Here is a 22,866-nt window from a genome sequence, read left to right on the forward strand (position 1 = left end):
GGAAAAAGTGGTGCTCTGGCCCTTTGGTAGGGAGACAGTGCACAGGTTTCTATCGGCCATGGTGTCAATACTATATAGACGATGCTTTCAAAACATGACGATAATGATATTCACATCCGAAGCTCTCCACTTGATTTGGCGTGAGATGGCTCTGTTAAAAATCAAGAGAAAAACTGGTCCAGTAACGAAGATATAGTTCCTAGTTTAACTTCTACCCTTCACCCTTCACCCTATTGTAAAAGGAAGTTTTATCGAAGTTGCCCTGGTCTATGCCTGTCACATGTCACTTAAACAAGTTTGGGGCGCTGAAGCAGTGTGTTTTTTTTTCTTGAAACATGCATCCCTTCCATGATCTAAACTTCCAAATGTAGTCGTACTGTCGAGGTACCAAAATGGTGCAATTTTTTTCTGATGTGAAGAACAAAATCCTTCACCACGTCCAAATCAAAACCCACGTCCTTCCAGCAGGAAGCTGTCGATTTGGCACATCTTGACCGGCCTGCCCTGGCCGAAAAGTTGCAGAAAGGTCAGTCCAACATGTGTTTTTAGCTGAAGAGTCGAGTCAGTTTGCCTGAGTGGAAGAGCGGGAGACCGATTGTGAAATGAATTATCTCGAGCGGAGGGTCCCATGGACCATGGCGCGCCTACTCTGCAGGCCGATGTATATGGTACAATTCTTCCAGCATTTCAGCTGGGCTTTCGTTGGTCAAAATAGCAAAAATTATACACGAGTTACTTGCACAGTTTTCGCCACAAGAGCACAAGATAAAGGTCAGCAGAGGACAAAAAGCCTAGGCCGGACCGGGAAATTTCAAAGCCTTGGTACGACCCAGAGCACCATTATCCGATCTGTAACCCCGTAGAACTGCATATAAGGACCCGTGCATATGTGCTACACCTCACGGTTCCGGCAATGGCAGCTCAGACCGGAGCAGCGCTCCTCCTCGTGGGCCTCCTTGCTCTTGCAACCATGGCCAGCAGCAACACTGAAGGTACTGGTAGTACATGCTAATTACTTTTGCTACTCTCAAGTCTCAAGTGACTTACTTGTTGCTCAAATATTTGGTGTTGAATCACGTACAATTTGTTGGTACCCGAAGGCGACATCCTTTACTCGCAAAGGCAGGTGTGGAAGGACCCCAACAACGTGCTGACGAGCTGGGATCCGACGCTTGTCAACCCCTGCACTTGGTTCCATGTCACCTGCAACCTCGACAACTCCGTCACCCGAGTGTATGCCACATCTCTTTTCTCCTTCCTGCTCTGAAGGTCCAAATTAGTTTCATGATGATAGGAAGTTACCACTCTGCTTGTCTGCATGCAGTTTGCACCAAAAATTTCAACATCAAGAAACTCTTAATTTGGACAAAAAATTGCACCATTCTTCTTGAATCTCTACATACTAACTAAATCATACTTGTGTTATTCCTCACCGTGCAGGGATTTGGGGAACGCGGGCATCTCAGGCACCCTGATTCCTCAACTGGGACAACTGAAGAATCTGCAGTACCTGTAAGTGCTGCAACTTGCTGCAAAGTGCAGACTTGTCAAATTACACTCAAAAATTTCCACAGAATGACCTTCTCATGTTCATAGGGAGCTATACGGGAACAATATGAGTGGACCAATACCAACGACCCTGGGCAACCTGACACGCCTGGTCAGCCTTGATCTCTACGACAACCATCTCACCGGCGTGATACCTTCCTCGCTTGGGGCAGTCGGGACCCTGCGTTTCTTGTATGATGAGTCTTGCTGCAACATTTTTCAGATGACGAGATGCTAAAATGCATTCTAATTGTCTCCAAGTGCTGAAAACCATCTGCTGGTGCCTATCTTCAGGAGGTTGCATGGGAACAAACTGGCGGGAGTTATACCGGCGTCGTTGGGCCGTCTGACGAAGCTTGTCGAGCTGGAGCTTCAGGAGAACATGCTGAGCGGCACGGTGCCCCTGGAGATCCTCTCACTTGTTCTTGTTGGGGACTTGACTGAACTGTGAGTAGTGCGGTTTTGTTTCACACACCAGAAATTGCATCCACTTCCTTCCTTTCTTTCCTTCCCAGTGACTTCCTCTTACAATATTTCTTTACCTTCGCGCAGAAATGTTGCCAAGAACAATCTTGCCGGCACCGTCAGATCATCTAAACCAAGAGGTAGGGATCCATATATTTGTGATCTGGAACTCTGACGGATTAAATTGTTATGCAGTTGTATATTTTTGATGTGTACAATATATCTAAACGGATTGGAATCATTTGCAGTGGCTACGGTCATCCACTACAAGCTGAGCAGTAGTGGCAACCTGAACTTATGTAAGAATAAACTAAATGATTTTTAATTCTGAAACTGCTGGCAGGAGCTGTAGCTGCAGCCTGAGCTTTTGTAGACCTCTATTCTGTCAGGACTCCGGGGGCTTACCTCCGTTTCAAGCAAAAATGGAAAAGGGAGGAAGTTTTAGTTGAATGCATTGTAATTACTAGCAACCTTTTACCCGCATATCCTATGAAAAGGTTACTAGGAGGTGGAGTTCAGTTAACTGAAGAAGGTTCAGATAAGAATGGTATTTAATGTTGTATCGGTGTGCACAGTACTGTTCACGTTGAAGGAAAAGTATGTGAAACTATCTCATCCCCTTCTGTGAATCTCACCTACTCCCCTTCTTCCTCCTTGATTTCACCTTCTCCTCGCCACCCCACCGTGTGGAAAGTATGAAAACCTAGAATTGTGTGTTGTATTGATCTGACCCTCGTAGGGGTATATATAGAGTACAACGTAGAAGAGGCTTGGAGTACAAGGCAATATATTGTGTATTTAAACTAAGTCTATCTTCATCTCCTTATCTCTAGCTAATCACGTTTATACTTCTAACATTCCCCCTCAGTCGTAGCGGGAGTGAAGCGGACGATTACGACTGAATTTGAAGTCTTGCTCTTTTGTCGTCTTCTCCGTTGCGCCATCATCAACTGCGTCTCTGATGGGTCGGCAGTTAGGGCGGTGACTGCGTCCCCTTCTGGTGCCCTCCTGCCTTCTCCTCTATTCCTTCCCGCAGTCACAGCGGGAGTGTCATGGATGCAAGTGACGAGGCGGACGTTGTTGACTGGAGTTGTCGCCAATGAGGTTGCTGTAGACGTAGCCATTAATGTTGAGGTAGCCAATCATGATGGTGTAGCCGTGGTCGAGGTAGTCGTGGTCGATGGTGTAATTGTCGTGGATTATGAAGCCGCACAAAGCCGGAGGCGCCAAAAAAAAAGTCGCTATGACGGAACTGCAGACGTGGATGATGCACCTTGCGGATGTCAGAGGGTGCCGTCGGCGATGAGTCCACCGGTTTTGCCAAGACCGAAGGAAGCCCATCGAGCACACATCGATTTTGCCAGAACCGTGTGGCCGTGTAGGGTCATCACTATAGTGACGCCATGTCGATGCAGTCATGCCGTCGTGGATGACGCGGTCGATGCCGTCGTCGTGACGCGGTCATTGCCGTCGTCGAGGCCGCGTCTTGCAGAAAAGTCTGTCAGAGGACGCTAGGTGTCCATCTTGTGGACAAGGCAGCGGCAGTGTGTTGATGAAGATGTTGGTGAAGACGACGTTGATGAAAACCTTGGCGATGAAGTGTCAGTGATGGCGTTGCAGCGGTTTGTCGATGATGATGAATCGCTTGAAGGTGTCCCTCACAGCGGCGAAGTGTCGATGCCGTGTCTTGCCGGAAAAGTCGATGAAGATTGCATCTCGTTCCACACCGGCCTGGTGTGCGGACGGTGCATGTTGAGATTAGGCGTGCTCTACGAAGAAGGTTGGCTCGTAGCCTGGCTAGTCGTACAGGTCGATGAAGTGGAACGGGGTCGATGCAGAGGTGTCGATCGGTGGTGTAGATGTCCATGCAGTTGCATCAGGCCAGCTCCGTGTAGAGGTGTTCGGCTGGCTGCACCTCTCCGTGTAGGAGTAGATGTGCCGCAAAACTGCTGCTGCTTGACGGCGCGTCCGTTAGATGCCGATGCTGGAGTCGCGCGGGTCGATGGAGCTGGAGATGCGTGGAGCCGGATCCCGATGATGCTCGATGGAGAATAGCTGAAGAAGCTCCGGTGCAGAAGACCATCGTTGCGCAGCCGTGCTGCGCGGTGGGGTCGATGCAGTGTGCAAGGAAATTCGCCCTCCCGTGCAACCGCACGTGTACCGCCGGCTGCATACAACCGTCGGAATCGCCAAGTGGAAGGTCGCGTCGTCGGCCTTGTAGCAGAGGAGGCGCCTGTGTCCGTGATCGTCACTGAAGCAACGGCGTTGATGGAGTTTCGATGGCGAAAATCGAAGGAGTTGCAGCGCGTCGGGGTGAAGTAGAGACGTGCGGCCAAATCCATCCGATCGCAGGCTTGACCTAACACATGCACATGCACATGCAAGCACGTGGGCTTTTGTTTCTGTCTTGTACGAGGGCATGCAGATGCGTCGCATGCTTGCATCGGGCCCTACGACTCTGCCTTGCGAGGATGCGTGTGGCGCCATTATCGTTCGGCTGGCGAGGGCGATTTGTGTTGCTGCTTCGATCGGTTTGGGGCATGTGCGAGATTGCAGTCGGGAAGGCGCCACAGATGACCTGCATGTTGGTGCCGGCTGCCGAGGGAGCGCCGCCTTGAGTCGCACCATGCAGCCGTAGAAGCCGGATGTCGCGCCTTCACGAACGCAGGAGATCGGATCTCGTATGCTGCGAAAGAAACCAGCGGCGGCTGCCTTCTGGATCGCGCGACCTGAGCGTCGTGTCGGATTGTCTCTTTGGGCGCGTCGTCTGAAGGCTGATGCACGTGGCCGCCGGAGAGCGATGGAGTACTCGATGCCCCTGCTGCTATTTCTGCGCTGATTTCACCGGATCTTCTAGATCATGGATTTATTTGTGGCAAAAGGAAACTAATCTACTGGAAACTCAAACTTTGAAGAATTCATCTAAACTAATCTACGGAACCAATCTGATCTTTGATCGATTGGGTGCCGCGCCCCCGAAGAGAGGAGATTAATCTCCCCGGGGGCGGCGCACTGCAGAAGTGGTGGAAGGTCCTATGATCGACATCGTTGGACAAACCGCTCTTATACCATGTGGAAGTGCATGCTCTAACCAATGCAACCAATCTAAGGAGAGGGCCGGACATTAAACTCCAACACTCCCCCTCACGTCTAGGTTATTTTTGTCCTTGACGTGGGATCGATGTAGGCCGCAGAATCGTTTTATTTAATATTGCGTTGGCAGGGCCTTGAACTCAAGATCTCTTGACTGGGATACCATATTGAATTCATGCTCCAGCCAACTCATCCGCAGAATCTACCGATCCCTTCTATTCGATCCGCAAGGGTCGTTACATATTTGATATTCCTAGCCTAGTTTTGATCCGCCGTCACACCACAATTCCTTAATCGGCCGTAACACCTAGGGCGAAGGGTGACTTGTTGCTCCGGTGATGAGACGCAGAATACCAAGCAGGGTAGATCGATTCGGGGCAGCTGCCGCAAGCCACGCCCTCCGCGCAAACCAAGTTCGTGCTGCAAAGGATTCGTCCCTGGGTACACATAACCGCAAACACTCCCCACAGCCGCCATCGTGCGACAACTATGATCACAAGCCATTGAAGCATGATTTTTCACGCTTCGGGGTGACTCACCGTGCATCTGGCTCGACCTCTGCCGGACCTACTTTGATCTCTACCGAACTCTATCGGAGCAGTGGGTGGTCACGACCATGTTATACATGCAAGGACACGTCGCGTTGTGATGTCAAACGTACAAGCGCTTATCTGGCCTCGGCGATTGGTCCACTTTCACTGCGGCGGTGCACACCAAGCTTGGGCGGGACGAGTTCGACAAGCTGCTCCACCGCCTACATCACCTCAACAAATCAGGCACTGTTGTCGGCTACCACATGGCGTTCGAAAACAATAATGTATCATTTGATCCCTCTGGACCCTAGAATCACAAGTTCTTCGTCTCCCAGCTCGTCATCGGCTTGCGCAACGAGGCGCGGTCAGCATGCACCAAAGAACGTCATCGAGCTGCTTAACCCTCGACACGTTCTAAACCCACTTCAATGGTGAGGAGATGGACGATGGCAATCACACCGGCCATTTCCTCACCATTGAAGTGGGTGATCGTGGCAGGTTCTTGTCTGACGATGTCATGCACGCCCTCGAGCTGCTTGATGAAAATCCAGAGGAGGCGGCCAGCATCATGCTATCACATCTCGATACACGCTGTCATGGCCACATAGGCCACAAACAACATGAGGTTGCATCCATGACGTTGCTCCAATGACATTGTGTGTTGCCAACAGGGACACGACGGATAGGGCCAAGATGTAGGGTACGTTCTGGTGAAGACGTACTTTGACACATCCCTCACTTCGATATGTTTTTCTAGAAAAGGAGGATGTATCCCTGGCCTCTGCATCTGGACGATGCATGCAGCCATATTATTAATTATTCACAAAGACCATACAAAGGTGATACATCAATAAGCCCGAAGCCAACATCTTGGCAAGTTGTTGCTACTCCTATCCCTTTGATGAAGGTGTGCAGAATGTCCGGACCTAATGCCAAACAGACACCGCACAAAATCCTAACATCTAAAAGCCGGGTGTCCCATCCAAGCCACTACCTGGATTGGGCCCCACACCGGTCCGGCACACTCCAGTGAGCACCGCATACTGCAAGGGCCGTCAGCTCCATCTTCCATCGGTCCATCCTCAGAGCAGAACTGATGCACCGACCTTGCGAGGCCTCTCTGCCATCAACGCCACCATGACGCCAGACAGCTTCCTCCTCCTGCGCGAGTCCATCTCCACGCTTCAGACGCCGAGTCTCCACTGCACCATGGTGCCAAGATCCACCGCCGACGATACGGTTGATGCCACACCGCTCCTCCTACATGCCATCTCACGTCGACTATGAACTACCAGCAACTCCACCACCCTGAACAGTCCCCGGCCGACGCCTGCAGGAAGGAACATGACACCAAAGTGCCATCGTCGCCCAAACAGAGGAACAAAGGCTTTCTCCTGCGCTCATGGAAGAGGTGGGGGCGAAGGATCCACACCGAATCCTCCAGGAAGGGAATCGGTGCTGAGGACGTCGACTTTGGTGCGGCCGCCACGCCGGCCTGGAGTTTCCCCCGGATCGATGCCCACATGCCAGATCCGTCCAGGCAGTATTGGCGTCGACCGTAGTCGCTATCGTAGCCAGCACGAATCGGACTAGATCGAGTCAGAGACGATGCCTACCACGGAACTCCGGTCGGCCATTGAGGAGCCGTCGTAGCGTCGCCGCCTCCACATCGCCCACGCAGCCGTGGAAGGCCCCCCCATCTGCACCCGCGGGTGCCGCCCGCCAGGCAGGCCGCACCACGCGCCATCGATCGAGGCCGCTGCCCCGAGATCTGATCTGCTAGCTGCCGCCGCGCCATGAGAGCCACGCCTGCGTCCATGCACCACAACCTGCGCGCCATACACACTCACCGCGCAGCCCCAGCGCTTGCCACGACGATCACAGGCTCCCACGGCGGACGCCCCGCAACACCCCGAGCACCGTGAGAGGGAGAACCGAAGTGCCCCGCCGCCGCCGACTCTGCGCAGGATTTGCCCGGCGGCGCCTGCTGGCGGCGGCGAGGGCAGGGAGATCTGCGGCTAGGGTTCCGCCCAGGTCACCCGCAGGATGGACGGCACGGGGGATGGGGTCACTTCGATATGTTTGCAAGCACATTTTAACGGGTGTCTTCTAAAGCACAAATTAAATATCACAATGATCCTTACGGTTGTAAGAATACAGTTTCATGCCCATGTCTATTTTTATTACAAGTGTTAGGAACAAAGTGATTACGATCCAGTCCAAAAACTGAAATTTAATACTCTTGCAAAAGCTTGGTAGAAACCCTTGTCATAAATGCGCATCCTCTCGTGGGATCGGTAACTTAGAGTCACCTCTGTGAAAAATAATAATATGAGAATCATTTCTGCTATACTATTACCGGATCACTAAAGAGACTCATCACGAGCCATGAGACCTTAGATTTTCCGCCTTCAAGCTGGTGCTGGTGGTAAGTGCACTGTTGTCCCTTTTTCGGCAATTGACAGTATTTACTTGTTCAGAAATAACTCTCATGTTTTACACAAGCCTGGAGGAACCGGTCAACCCAACTCGATCTCCCGGCCTTGTGGCCCGACAACGTCCCTCAGCCCGACGGGCTGGAACAACCGCGGGTCGTTGATCCTGTCCCGATCATCACCTTGGGATACCTTGGGATCCTATTGGAATGATTAATTGATAACTTTAAGCCTGGCTATATGGCTTTAAGGAAAGTGTTTTGGGGGAGACATCCCGGAAGTTTTTTGAGAGATACACTCTTTAATTTTCCATTATTTTGACAATGGTACTCTAGAAACTTCTATTAAGATATTTATTAGGGTTATATTACATTATAAGAACAAAAAACTATCTTGATATTTATAATAGTGAAAATAGACATGAATTATATACATCTAATTAATCAACAATTATACCATGGATAAATGTGATTTTCTCATCTGCCTCCTGCCTTAATTATATTTAAACAATGTTTAGTTTTAGCAAAATGTCATACAATATTTTGACAATGAATGGAGTTTGAGCACAAGAGTTTTCTATCCAAATAATATTTGGAAATTGTATTATTAGAGAAACATGATTAAAATTGTGAAGTGAATAATCTGCGATAAGTAAAGAAAATTAGTATAAATGTGCGGTTATTATTATTTCACTCATCATGTGTAGATGATTTGATTTTGTACAAAGATCGCAAAAATTGTATTTTCAAGAAATGCTACTAAATGACACACTTAAAATCATTTCTTAGAGACTTAAAACACATCAGACACATGTTGCTTCGTCGACGATATGTAATCAAGGTGCAAGGCTTGCTCTACATTTAGAACTTTGAGGATTAGACAAATGAGCTGCATAGTGAGCTTAAAAGAGACAATTTTTATTTATTATTTTGTTAAAAAGATGTAGACCTTTCGTATAAAGTGACTATGAATGAGTTGCCGCAGTTATGTCTACATAAAATCTAGTTCTGTCAACATTGAAGAATCTGGCACTTTATTTTTATTTATGTTCCTTTTTTCATTATTTCATTTATATATGTTTTTTTTACCTTTTTGTCTTTTGTCTTGTTATTATTATTTTTCAACAATGTTGGCAAAAAAATTATAATTCTTAAAATTGTTTGTATTTTTTAAAACATTCATAATTTTTAAAAATTATATATTAAAAAAACTCACTTTAAAATAGCAAACTAAACAAATAAAATATTAAAAATGTCCACAAAAGTTTTTAAAAACATGCTTTCTTAATGTTGTGTTTAAAAAATGTTCATAGGAGTTTTAAAAAGGGTTCCCTTTTTTAAAAATGCTTTCAAGTAATTATCTTCTTTTTTTGACCCAAAAGTAAAAAAAACCAAAGAAAAACAAGAAAAAAACGAAAATACCAACGGAGCGACAGATAGGAGGAGGTGCCACTTAAAAGAGGCCACCGGGTGACCATGGAGTTTGGATTGGGATCCATCCCCTTCTAGAATCTACACTCTCCTCCAGTCCAATCTCCACCCACCACCACCACTCCCCCACATCCCGCCGGCGATCGCGCGATGGCGGCGGCCGCTCCCCCTCCCGCGGCGGCGCTGGAGCAGCTGAGCAAGACCAAGATGTTCGGCGGCCACAACCTCCGCTTCCGCCACCAGAGCGCCTCCCTCGGCTGCCCCATGACCTTCTCCCTCTTCCTCCCCGCGTCGCCGGCCTCCAAGCTCCCCGTGTGTGCCCTACCTCCCGCCCCCGGGACCGTACTTCCGGTCTCCGGCCTAGAGGTCTGACGGCGTTGTCGTGGGTTTGATGCAGGTGCTGTACTGGCTCTCCGGCCTCACCTGCACCGACGAGAACTTCATCATCAAGTCCGGCGCCCAGCGCGCCGCCGCGGCCCACGGCGTCGCCCTCGTCGCCCCCGACACCTCCCCGCGTGCGTTTAACTTTAACCCCTGTCTCGTCGCGTTCAATTTCTAGGGTTTATGCCTGCCGGTCCCTCGGCAGCTTACCATCCAATTTTGGGGAATATTAAATTTTGGGGGGGGAGTGTGGGCGAAAACACCGTAAGGTTCATTTTTTTTTTGGTGAAGTTTTGGTAGTTTATGCATTTTAGATTTGGGAATTGGGATGCCACCGGAGATGAACCGTAGGATGTGCTCATATGCCTGACAAATTATCAAATGGGGAACTAAAGTGTGGCAAATGATCCAATTTTCCCGCAGTTTGTCACGGGCTCACTGCTAATGTTTTGCACTACCCTTTTGGTTTAGTCAAATTCACTTATATCACTCAGGAAAGTGTGAGCGGAAAATTATGCGTGTTAAATCTCAATTGAAGTATTACGCTTAGTTTTTTTGAAAAAAGGACCACCGATGCCTCATTCTGTGCATCAGGTCGGAGTTACCCTTGATAGAACACTTGGACGTATGGCAGGTTCAAGGATTATGTTATGTGTGTGCATATGGATGCACTCATGTTTGTGTTGTACAGCACAGGAACGATGAATTGTGTAACTATAGTCACTAATGTTGTAATTACATCATGCCAATGGTGGCAGTGCACAGTTATTGTAATATTCTTTTGCTATAGCTACCATTGACGACTGTTTGATGAACTCAGTTTCTTCAAGGCATAACATGCAGTCATATACTCATATGTGATGCTAAAACTGATGAGAGATTTCTATATCACACAAGTGGATCTGTTAAACTTATGCACCTGTAAAGGTGATGCTCGGGATTATTACCACACTCATATAATAAGGATCATCCCAGTTTAAATTTTGTATTTTTCCATTTTACACATCCATGGATTATTTTATCCAAAGGTGTTTGCTGCTGTCAGTGATAATTGCCTCAAGTCTCCATGTAGTAGATCATCTTTCTGCAGTGTCTGTTAGGAGTACTGTGTAGAAGTGTTAACTGATCCAACATCATCAATTTCAAATACCAGGAGTAGGTCAAGTTCCATGCAGTATGGTAGATATTGGCATGGGAAATGTGGTCCATTGCCATGTTGCTATCTGGTACTTTAGTTGATTTAACAAGCCACCCTCATCAGTAATCTAATTCTCCACAACAGTGCTGCTGGTGTATGGAGCTGAAGAAAGAAGATTAACCGTCGAAATTTTGGCACCTGCCTGACGCACAATCACTTGCATTTTAGCTGTTCGGTTCGGGATTGTTAGGACTGGAGTATGGCACTATAACCAAATGAGGCCAATAAAACACAATCTGCTTCTTGTCTGGGGCATGTATGAACTCTATGTTACACTTCATTTTTTTTTACCTTGTCGAGTAATAGGACAGATCTGTTCAGCCTAAAGATGGTGTAGAGTTGAGTCTGAATAATTTTAAGGGCATTCTAGGCTGATCAACGGCATGTTCCTGATATTCTACTAACTAAGAGAGTATTTTGTTTGCTTTGACTACCAGATAACTTGTGGTGGGTTCAGTGTGATCTCATCTCTATTGCTTCTTATTACCTTTTCTTTTGTTGAGAGCACATCATATGATTCTTGATCCTTATTTAAACCTTTTCCTTTTCTCATCACTCTTTTCATTTGTTTCATGCAGGTGGACTAAATGTAGAAGGAGAGGCAGATAGTTGGGATTTTGGTGTTGGTAAGGACTGTAACTAAGACAATCTTGTTGTGCCATTTGCTTTTTATACGATATATGACTTGTCAACTAACATGACTGTCCACCACTAACTGCATGCACCTCTCATTGCCATAAAGAAATGGAATATTAATATTTTGCATGATCGTTGAGAACTTTCCATTCCCTGTACTCTTTGCTGTTTTTTGTATTAAATTTATGCTGCTTTGTTTGTATCGTGTTGGTTATGGAGCAAATATTTATAATTTTTTGTTTTGTTGAAAACATAAGCACATGGTTACTGCTAATGCGTTCTTTTAATAGATGGGACCTCTTGTGGAGTTGCTGAGACAATAAATATTTAATCAACACATCCAACTAAGAATAGTCCTTCTCATTATTACATTGCTGTGTATCTATTTGGTCAAAGCTCAGCCAGAAAGCAATCTGATTGCCCTAGTGGCTACTATGGCACGCTTTATCTCAACCATCAGTGTGCCACCAGCCCATATGTCTATATTCCTAATTATGCAAAATACAGCAGATATAAATCTAGTGGTTTAGATTTTTGTTCATCAATGTAGGATCTTATAACATGGTTGGGCTTTGGCCTTTGTTAACCTGTTAAGTCAAGCATCATATACCATGTGAATTTGACAGATATGGCAAAAAGAAATATGACGTGGCCATGTTTTTTTTCTCATCTTTCACCTATGTGTTTGACCTTAAAGATGCAATGATTGCATACGCGTTATTCTTTGGTCATTAATAAGATTGCTATTCATGGAATTGTGAAGTACTCCTACACAATTTCTAAAATAATCAGGTAATTATGAATTGATGAATTTGTCCATTAGAAAGTGCAGCTGGTTTACATTTGTTGAGTTCGTATATGCCAGTACCACGTGAAGAATTGTATCATGTTGATAAGATTTATGTTTCTGTGCATGTGGCTGGAAGTGGCTTACATTCCTATCTTGACTATTCATGAGTAGGTGCTGGATTTTATTTGAATGCCACAAATGAGAAGTGGAAAAACTGGCGCATGTATGACTATGTTGTGAAGGAGCTGCCAAAAGTTTTAAGTGACAACTTTGAACAGCTTAACACGTCATGTGCATCAATTTTTGGCCACTCTATGGGAGGTCACGGCGCACTGACTATCTACTTGAAGAACACTGACAAATACAAGGTACTATTTGACGCTATTTATTAAACCCTCTGCATCTGGAAATTCCTATCTATGAACCTTTTTTCAGATCAGGAAACTTGTAGGTGTCTACTTCACACAACATCTGTACTTTCTTGTTATTACTTCCATGAAATCTCACTTGGCATTGTGAATTTATCTTACCTATCCAGTCGGTGTCTGCATTTGCTCCAATTGCTAACCCAATAAACTGCCCTTGGGGTCAGAAAGCATTCTCAAACTATCTGGGCACAACTAAATCAGAATGGGAGGTAAGTCTTCTCTGAAATCGTCCCCTCCCTCCCTCCCTCCTTCCATTCTCAAACCGACCATGTAATATACTTAATAGTGCATGCTTACTGCAGGAATATGATGCAACCCTGTTGGTTAAGAAGTGCAACACACTTTCAACTCCCATCTTGGTTGACCAGGTATAATGCAACAGTGCGATGCATAACGCCTAATTCCTGTTTTCATGTTATCTCCATAAGCATACAAGGTAGTTGGATAAGGTCCCTAGAAGGTATAAGTGAGATGTAGTCTTCTCTGAGATCATTCCCCTCCCTCCCTTCTTCCAATATCTAACGAGCCATTCACTTGATGTGACACAAGGATCTGTTGTAAGGCATTTGTGACAACATGGAGTCATCCTCGTGGACAATAGGGAATTGATTGGTTAGCTATAAATTGGGCCTACCAATTTAAAATTAGTTTGTGCCTGAAAGACATGAAGCCATTTTGATTGGTATGCTAGCTGCGCATGATCGGTTAGCTTAGATATGATTGCATCATCAATTGACAGTCTCTTCTATCTAGATTGGTTAATATTGGTAGGAGTTTATTGTATGTTTCAGTAAGAGAATCTATCTATCAATATCGCCAAGGTCAACATGCTTGTAGAAATTCCAAGTGTAGGATCCCTTTTCTGTCAGGGAGTGCGATGTTGTGAGGTTATAATTATGCATGCTCAACTGAACTGCCTAGAGCTGAAGTTTGACGATTCAGCACAACTGCATCAAGGAATCGATTGTGCATAGTAAGATAAGCTCGATTGAACAAGTTGAAAGTACAAGGCCCTAGAGAGTAACCGTTTGCCTGTACAGTACACGAGTTGATTCTAAAGGATATGAATTTTTTAGAACATGCCACTGCCATTTATCATCTCACAACCCGCTTTGTTTGCAACCTGGGCTACCTACCTATGGTCGCCATTTCCTTTCTTACTTAAATCTCTTGCTTCCAATCATATAGTAACAGTGAAAAGGAAGTAATGTTGGCACAATCACTTGAACCCATCACCTTTTTATGTGGATTGGAACAGGGAGAGGACGACAAGTTCCTGGCGGAGCAGCTGCTGGCAGGCAACTTCGAGGAGGCGTGCAAGGCGGCGGGCGCTCCCCTGACCCTGCGCATGCAGCCGGGGTACGACCATTCCTTCTTCTTCATCGCCACCTTCATCGACGACCACATTGCGCACCACGCCCAGTTCCTCAAGAGCGGCTGACTGGCCGCTAGTCGCCTGTAGCGAGTGATGCGATCGGTAGAACTGCCGTGTCAGCGGCCTCCGTATACCATCTGTGTTGTTATCACCTCTGTGTTAGTATGCGTGGATCGATGATGCACCGTGTGTTGGGTTGAGACTAGACGAAGTGTGCGGAAATAATGTGGACGGACGGCTTGCGGCCGTCTCTCTCTCAAGTGCGCGTTTGTGCGTGCGTGCCTTGGCTGGAAATTCACCCGGTAGAGTTTGCTGGCCTGGCCCTGCTGTGCTCTAGTACCGTGGCGATCGAGCGCGTTTCGTTTAAAGCGCGTGTGGCGGCCTGGGCCACGGGCGAGCGAGTAAAAGCATGCACACACGCCGAGCGTCACGGGGTGGGTCAGTTCCTCAAGAGCGGCTGAATGGCTGGCCAGTCACCTGTAGTGGGTGATGCTATCAGCCGAAGTGCCAAGTCAGCGGTGTCGCCTCGTGCGGTTGCTACTGCAACCGAACCGACGCCTCTCTCCTGGAACCGACGCATCCCTCTAGACCGCCGCGTCTCTCCAGCACATAGTTGGCGAGATGCAACGACGGAGATCAAGGTGTCGAGCTAGTGACGATGGAGATCATGACGATGCTTTGGAGAAAGAGATCAAAGGCATAAGATGATGATGGCCATATCATGTCATATATTTTGATTGCATGTAATGTTTATCCTTTATGCATCTCATTTTGCTTAACGACAGAGATTTTATTTTTGGTCTCGAACACGTTATCAGCACTCTCCCGGCGGAGCGACCCAATCGGCTTCACACGAGGCCCCTTGTCTCGCATCCGCGTAGATCGGCGGCGCTCTTGTCGCTATCCCCGGCGAGGCCTCTCCCACGAGCGGCTCTTGCGTTGGTGGTCGGCACCGGCACATGTGGCTGGCAGCGTGTTTCTTGCATGCAGCCTGCGAGACGGCGGTGGCCATCAACTGCCACGCGACGCCGCAGCCCTCCACCAGCGCAGAGGCACCCCACGCGGCGACCTCCAGTGCATGGCCACGTCAACCGAAGTACGGAACGACAGCGCCATGCCGTGCGCGGACCACGGATTCTCTCAGCCGGCGTCCAGCCTGAGAGAGGCGGCGGCGGCCAACGCAGCCCTCGGCTCGCACCCGTGCAGCGCGACGGTGCCAAGCGGTGTTCCCCGCGCTCCCGACGGCGTCCTCTCTTTTGCCGGCTGATGCGTGGTGGCTTGGACCTGGACCTGCTACCAACGCGGCGCTCCTCCCACCGGTTGCGGGGTGCACACCCGGCGCCGCGCTCCGACGACTCCGTCCTGCGCGACGGCGCTGCGCTTGCCGCGCGAGCGCGGAAGCAGCATGACCTCGTCGGCGCTTAGCGCGGCCACCTTCAGTTTCGACGCTCCACACTCAACCTCTGCTTCCCCAATTGCGGGCGGCACTGGGACGCCGCCATGGCGGCCCATGGTGCAGCGATGCCTGCTCAGGCCCCTGCTCTTGGTCGCGCATCCACGGATTCCGGCAGTCTTCCGGCACGGCCCGGAAGCCCGCGGCCGGACATGCGCACATGCCCCCATGGACGGCGGCAGCACCCACCGGCGCGCGGGGCCCATGGCCGGAGGACGCAGCAAGGCGCGGTGACTGTTGTGGCATCCAACGGACACCCGCGAACTCCAGCGGCGATGGTTTCTGTGTGTAAAAGCTAACTCGGAGTCGATTGATTTTTTTGGCCACACAGAGCACAACGATGGAACCTTATCTCTCTTTTGAAGGTTTTTCATTGTAGCCCTCCGGTTATGCACTAATCCCGCACAAGTGCCTATGTATTTCCGTTGACCACCGGATCAGGCCACCCGCTGTATTACAAATTTAGAGCATCTCCAGCCGTTCGGTCCCCCAGGCGTCGAAAAAGAGCGGCTTGGGGGTGAGCCGCCGCTAGATCGCCCCCTGGGGTTCGGTTCGCTCCTAGTCACAGGTCCACAGTCGTCGCAGGTTCGGCGAAGTTCGTTTTAGTTTTTTTGCAAACTCGGCGACTTTTGCATGAACTCGGCCATTTTTCGTCGAAATTTGTACAAAAACTTAAAAATATGCATGAACTAACTTAAAAACGAACTAAAAAGCCTAGTCGTTGCCGCCACCGTCGTCGCAGCCGCCGTCTACATGCCGAGAAGCCTGTAGAAGCGGGTGTAGTCACCGTCGTTGTCGTCGTCGTCGTCGTCGTCGCGCGCCTCACCTGCGGCGTCCCTGCTGCATCCCTCGCCAGCGCTTGACGGCCCGGCCTAGCCCTCATCGTCGCTGTCGATGACGATAACACCGCCCTCCTCGGCGCGGCGATGGGCCTCGGCGCGGCTACGGGCTGGGTCTCCAGGTACGCCCGACGCTGGCGGCGCACCTGCTCGCGGACGTAGTCCTCCCTGGCCCATTTGAGGGCGGACTCGTCGTCGGGGGCCATCATGCCGGCGTGCTCCGGCTTCACGGGGAGCATGTCCGGCTCGGGGCTTCGGCCGGACCAGGCGGAGGGAGCGCCTCGTTGGCGCCGTCGCAGGCAGAGAGACTTGGCACGGTAGATGCAACAATACAGCTCTGAAGATGGATTAGTGGCAGGTGGCTGCGGCGGCCTCATACCCGGCAAGCGTCCTGATTGAGGAATGCGCCGGACTGGTAGGTGCCCCATACCCGGCAGGCATCCTGGTTGGGACCTCAGGTCTTAGATGTTTAGGTTTGGCTGCGAGGTTTGTTTGGTATTAGGCCCAGACTATCAGCATCCTTTCATCAACTGGATAGGAGTAGCGATAGATGTTGCCCAGACAGTGGCTTTAGTCTTATTGTTGTATGACTTTGTAAGGTCTTGTGTGAATAATTAATAAAGTGGCCGCATGCATCATTCAGATGCAGAGGCCGGGGGTCCTCCTCCATTTCTAAAAAAATGATCAGATCGTATAAACTTTATTTCTTGTTACGATAATTTTTCACTTCACTCTGAAATTCTTTAAACTTTTCAAATGATTCAAACTTATGCTTCATTAAGTAGATATAATCATATTTGCTCAAACCATCTGAGAAGGTAAGAAAATAATGATACCCGTCACGAGCCTCAACACTCATTGGACCGCATACATCGGTATGTATTATTTTCAACAAGTCAGTAGCTCGTTCCATTGTTCCAGAGGACGAAGTTTTAGTCATCTTACCCATAAGGCACGGTTCGCAAGCACCAAGTGATTTATAATCAAGTGATTCCAAAAGTCCATCAGCATGGAGTTTCTTCATGCGCTTTATACCGATATGAACCAATCGGCAGTGCCACAAATAAGTTGCACTATCATTATCAACTTTGCATCTTTTGGCTTCAATATTATGAATATGTGTATCATTACTATCGAGATTGAACAAAAATAGACCACTCAGCAAGGGTGCATGACCATAAAAGATATTACTCATATAAATAGAACAACCATTATTCTCTGATTTAAATGAATAACCGTCTCGCATCAAAGAAGATCCAGATATAATGTTCATGCTTAACGCTGGCACCAAATAACAAATAATCAGGTCTAAAACTAATCCCGATGGTAGATGTAGAGGTAGCGTGCCGACGGCGATCACATCGACCTTGGAACCATTTCCCACGCGCATCTTCACCTCGTCCTTAGCCAATCTTCGTTTAATCCATAGCCCCTGTTTTGAGTTGCAAATATGAGCAACAAAACCAGTATCAAATACCCAGGCGCTACTACGAGCATTAGTAAGGTACACATCAATAACATGTATATCAAATATACCTTTCACTTTGTCATCCTTCTTATCCGCCAAATACTTGGGGCAGTTCCGGTTCTAATGACCAGTCCATTTGCAGTAGGAGCACTCAGTTTCAGGCTTAGGTCCAGACTTGGGTTTCTTCTCTTGAGCAGCAACCTTTTTGCCGTTCTTCTTAAAGTTCCCCTTCTTCCCTTTTGCCATTTTTCTTGAAACTAGTGGTCTTGTTGACCATCAACACTTGATGCTCCTTTTTGATTTCTACCTCCGCAGCCTTTAGCATCGCGAAGAGCTCGGGAATAGTCTTGTTCATCCCTTGCATATTATAGTTCGTCACGAAGCCTTTATAGCTTGGTGGTAGTGATTGAAGAACTCTGTCAATGACACTATCATCAGGAAGATTAACTCCCAGCTGAGTCAAGTGGTTATGGTACCCAGAAATTCTGAGTATGTGTTCACTGACAGAACTATTCTCCTCCATTTTGCAGCTATAGAACTTGTTGGAGACTTCATATCTCTCAACTCGGACATTTGCTTGAAATATTAACTTCAACTCGTGGAACATCTCATATGCTCCATGACGTTCAAAACGTCTTTTAAGTCCCGATTCTAAGTTGTAAAGCATGGCACACTGAACTATCGAGTAGTCATCAGCTTTGCTCTGTCAGACGTTCTTAACGTCATCAGTAGCATCTGCAGCAGGCCTGGCACCCAGCGGTGCTTCCAGGACGTAATTTTTCTGTGCAGCAATGAGGATAATCCTCAAGTTACGGACCCAGTCTGTGTAGTTGCTAACATCATCTTTCAACTTAACTTTCTCTAGAACACATTAAAATTCAAAGGAACGGTAGCACGGGCTATTGATCCACAATAACATAGACATGCAAAAATAACTATCAGGACTAAGTTCATGATAAATTAAAGTTTAATTAATCATATTACTTAAGAACTCTCACTTAGACAGACATCCCTCTAGTCATCTATGTGATCACGCGATCCAAATCAACTAAACCATGTCAGATCATCACGTGAGATGGAGTAGTTTTCAATGGTGAATATGTTGGGGAACGTAGTAATTTCAAAAAAATTCCTACGCACACGCAAGATCATGGTGATGCATAGCAACGAGAGGGGAGAGTGTGTCCACGTATCCTCGTAGACCGAAAGCGGAAGCTTTATAACAACGCGGTTGATGTAGTCGTACGTCTTCATGGCCCGACCGATCAAGCACCGAAACTATGGCACCTCCGAGTTCTAGCACACGTTCAGTTCGATGACGATCCCCGGACTCCGATCCAGCAAAGTGTCAGGGAAGAGTTCCGTTAGCACGACGGCGTGGTGACGATGTTGATGTTCTACCGTCGCAGGGCTTCGCCTAAGCACCGCTACAATATTATCAAGGACTATGGTGGAGGGGGGCACCGCACACGGCTAAGAGATCTCAAGGATCAATTGTTGTGTCTCTGGGGTGCCCCCCGCCCCCGTATATAAAGAAGCAAGGGGGGGGGGTGCGGCCGGCCAGGAGGAGGGTGCACCAGGAGGAGTCCTACTTCCACCGGGAGTAGGACCCCCTCCCCTTTTCCATGTTGGACTAGGACTTGGGGGGGGAGGAGAGAGAGAGGGGAAAGGAAAGGGGGGCGCCCCCCTCCTTGTCCAATTCGGACTTGGGAGGAGGGGCGGGCGGCTGCCCCTTGGCCTCCTCTCCTCTTACTCCACTAGGCCCATTAAGGCCCATTAAGTTACCGGGGGGTTCCGGTAACCTCCCAGTACTCCGGTAAAATGCCGATTTCACCCGGAACACTTCCGATGTCCAAACATAGGCTTCCAATATAGCAATCTTCATGTCTTGACCATTTCGAGACTCCTCGTCATGTCCGTGATCACATCCGGGACTCCGAACAACCTTCGGTACATCAAAACATATAAACTCATAATGAAACTGTCATCGTAACTTTAAGCACGCGGACCCTACGGGTTCGAGAACAATGTAGACATGACTGAGACACGTCTCCGGTCAATAACCAATAGCGGAACCTGGATGCTCATATTGGCTCCCACATATTCTATGAAGATCTTTATCGGTCAGACCGCATAACAACATACGTTGTTCCCTTTGTCATCGGTATGTTACTTGCCCGAGATTCGATCGTCGGTATCTCAATACCTAGTTGAATCTTGTTACCGGCAAGTATCTTTACTCGTTCCGTAATACATCATCTCACAACTAACTCATTAGTTGCAATGCTTGCAAGGCTTAAGTGATGTGCATTACCGAGAGGGCCCAGAGATACCTCTCCGACAATCGGAGTGACAAATCCTAATCTCGAAATACACCAACCCAACATGTACCTTTGGAGACACCTGTAGAGCTCCTTTATAATCACCCAGTTACGTTGTGACGTTTGGTAGCACACAAAGTGTTCCTCCGGTAAACGAGAGTTGCATAATATCATAGTCATAGGAACATGTATAAGTCATGAAGAAAGCAATAGCAATATACTAAACGATTGTGTGCTAAGCTAACGGAATGGGTCATGTCAATCACATCATTCTCCTAATGATATGATCTCGTTAATCAAATGACAACACATGTCTATGGTTAGGAAACATAACCATCTTTGATCAACAAGCTAGTCAAGTAGAGGCATACTAGTGACACTCTGTTTGTCTATGTATTCACACATGTATTATGTTTCCGGTTAATACAATTCTAGCATGAATAATAAACATTTATCATGATATAAGGAAATAAATAATAACTTTATTATTGCCTCTAGGGCATATTTCCTTTAGTCTCCCACTTGCACTAGAGTCAATAATGTAGATTACACTGTAATGATTCTAACACCCATGGAGCCTTGGTGCTGATCATGTTTTGTTCGTGGAAGAGGCTTAGTCAACGGGTCTTCTACATTTAGATTCGTATGTATCTTGCAAATTTCTATGTCTCCCACTTGGACTAAATCCCGAATGGAATTGAAGCGTCTCTTAATGTGCTTGGTTCTTTTGTAAAACCTGGATTCCTTCGCCAAAGCAATTGCACCAGTATTGTCACAAAAGATTTTCATTGGACCCGATGCACTAGGTATGACACCTAGATCGGATATGAACTCCTTCATCCAGACTCCTTCGTTTGCTTCTTCCGAAGCAGCTATGTACTCCGCTTCACATGTAGATCCCGCCACAACGCTTTGTTTAGAACTGCACCAACTGACAGCTCCACCGTTCAATGTAAACACGTATCTGGTTTGCGATTTAGAATCGTCCGGATCAGTGTCAAAGCTTTCATCAACGTAACCATTTACGATGAGCTCTTTGTCACCTCCATAAACGAGAAACATATCCTTAGTCCTTTTCAGGTATTTTAGGATGTTCTTGACCGCTGTCCAGTGATCCACTCCTGGATTACTTTGGTACCTCCCTGCTAAACTTATAGCAAGGCACACATCAGGTCTGGTACACAGCATTGCATACATGATAGATCCTATGGCTGAAGCATAGGGAACTTATTTCATCTTTTCTCTATCTTCTGCAGTGGTCGGGCATTGAGTCTTACTCAACTTCACACCTTGTAACACAGGCAAGAACCCTTTCTTTGCTTGATCCATTTTGAACTTCTTCAAAACTTTGTCAAGGTATGTGCTTTGTGAAAGTCCAATTAAGCGCCTTGATCTATCTCTATAGATCTTAATGCCCAATATGTAAGCAGCTTCACCGAGGTCTTTCATTGAAAAACTCTTATTCAAGTATCCTTTTATGCTATCCAGAAATTCTATATCATTTCCGATCAGCAATATGTCATCTACATATATTATCAGAAATGCTACAGAGCTCCCACTCACTTTCTTGTAAATAGATGCTTCTCCAAAAGTCTGTATAAAACCAAATGCTTTGATCACACTATCAAAGAGTTTATTCCAACTCCGAGAGGCTTGCACCAGTCCATAAATGGATCGCTGGAGCTTGCACACTTTGTTAGCTCCCTTTGGATCGACAAAACCTTCCGGTTGCATCATATACAACTCTTATTCCAGAAAACCATTCAGGAATGCAGTTTTGACATCCATCTGCCATATTTCATAATCATAAAATGCGGCAATTGCTAACATGATTCGGACAGACTTAAGCATCACTACGGGTGAGAAGGTCTCATCGTAGTCAACCCCTTGAACTTGTCGAAAACCTTTCGCGACAAGTCAAGGTTTGTAGACAGTAACATTACCGTCAGTGTCAGTCTTCTTCTTGAAGATCCATTTATTTTCAATTGCTTGCCGATCATCGGGCAAGTTAACTAAAGTCCACACTTTGTTCTCATACATGGGTCCCATCTCAGATTTCATGGCCTCAAGCCATTTTGCGGAATCTGGGCTCACCATCGCTTCTTCGTAGTTCATAGGTTCATCATGGTCTAGTAACATGACTTCCAGAACAGGATTACCGTACCACCCTGGTGCCTATCTTATTCTGGTTGATCTACGAGGTTCAGTAACAACTTGATCTGAAGTTTCATGATCATCATCATTATCTTCCTCACTAATTGGTGTAGGTGTCACAGAAACCTATTTCTGCGATATACTACTTTCCAATAAGGGAGCAGGTATAGTTACCTCATCAAGTTCTACTTTCCTCCCACTCACTTCTTTCGAGAGAAACTCCTTCTCCAGAAAGTTTGCGAATTTAGCGACAAACGTCTTGCCTTCGGATCTGTGATAGAAGGTGTACCCAACAGTCTCCTTTGGGTATCCTATGAAG

General features: G+C 47.3%; 2 protein-coding genes across 2 annotated transcripts; both read left to right on the forward strand.

The window, feature by feature from the left end:
• Positions 1-913: 913 nt before the first annotated feature.
• On the forward strand, positions 914-2,573 carry LOC119282296 (leucine-rich repeat protein 1-like). The gene is made up of 7 exons (XM_037562571.1): positions 914-992; positions 1,101-1,233; positions 1,441-1,512; positions 1,597-1,740; positions 1,843-1,995; positions 2,101-2,153; positions 2,262-2,573. The coding sequence occupies exons 1-7, from the start codon at positions 914-916 to the stop codon at positions 2,336-2,338; spliced, it is 711 nt and encodes a 236-aa protein (XP_037418468.1). The 3' UTR covers positions 2,339-2,573.
• A 7,014-nt stretch (positions 2,574-9,587) lies between these two features.
• LOC119278523 (S-formylglutathione hydrolase-like) lies at positions 9,588-14,573 on the forward strand. Its single transcript, XM_037559864.1, has 7 exons — positions 9,588-9,816; positions 9,902-10,019; positions 11,662-11,709; positions 12,681-12,877; positions 13,048-13,146; positions 13,240-13,305; positions 14,196-14,573. Exons 1-7 carry the CDS (start codon positions 9,655-9,657, stop codon positions 14,376-14,378), a joined length of 873 nt encoding a protein of 290 aa, XP_037415761.1. The 5' UTR covers positions 9,588-9,654; the 3' UTR covers positions 14,379-14,573.
• The last annotated feature ends 8,293 nt before the right edge of the window (positions 14,574-22,866 follow it).

The sequence above is a fragment of the Triticum dicoccoides genome, chromosome 3B (assembly GCF_002162155.2).
Source record: "Triticum dicoccoides isolate Atlit2015 ecotype Zavitan chromosome 3B, WEW_v2.0, whole genome shotgun sequence".
Taxonomy (NCBI): domain Eukaryota; kingdom Viridiplantae; phylum Streptophyta; class Magnoliopsida; order Poales; family Poaceae; genus Triticum; species Triticum dicoccoides.

Excerpts from the sequence above, each read along its gene's own strand:
- LOC119282296 (XM_037562571.1), top strand. The coding sequence starts at position 914 with ATGGCAGCTCAGACCGGAGCAGCGCTCCTCCTCGTGGGCCTCCTTGCT. Across the intron at positions 1,513-1,596 it reads CTGAAGAATCTGCAGTACCT|GGAGCTATACGGGAACAATA; the intron begins GTAAGTGCTGCA and ends TCATGTTCATAG. Across the intron at positions 1,996-2,100 it reads GTTGGGGACTTGACTGAACT|AAATGTTGCCAAGAACAATC; the intron begins GTGAGTAGTGCG and ends ACCTTCGCGCAG.
- LOC119278523 (XM_037559864.1), top strand. The coding sequence starts at position 9,655 with ATGGCGGCGGCCGCTCCCCCTCCCGCGGCGGCGCTGGAGCAGCTGAGC. Across the intron at positions 10,020-11,661 it reads CGCCCCCGACACCTCCCCGC|GTGGACTAAATGTAGAAGGA; the intron begins GTGCGTTTAACT and ends TGTTTCATGCAG. Across the intron at positions 12,878-13,047 it reads AGAACACTGACAAATACAAG|TCGGTGTCTGCATTTGCTCC; the intron begins GTACTATTTGAC and ends TTACCTATCCAG.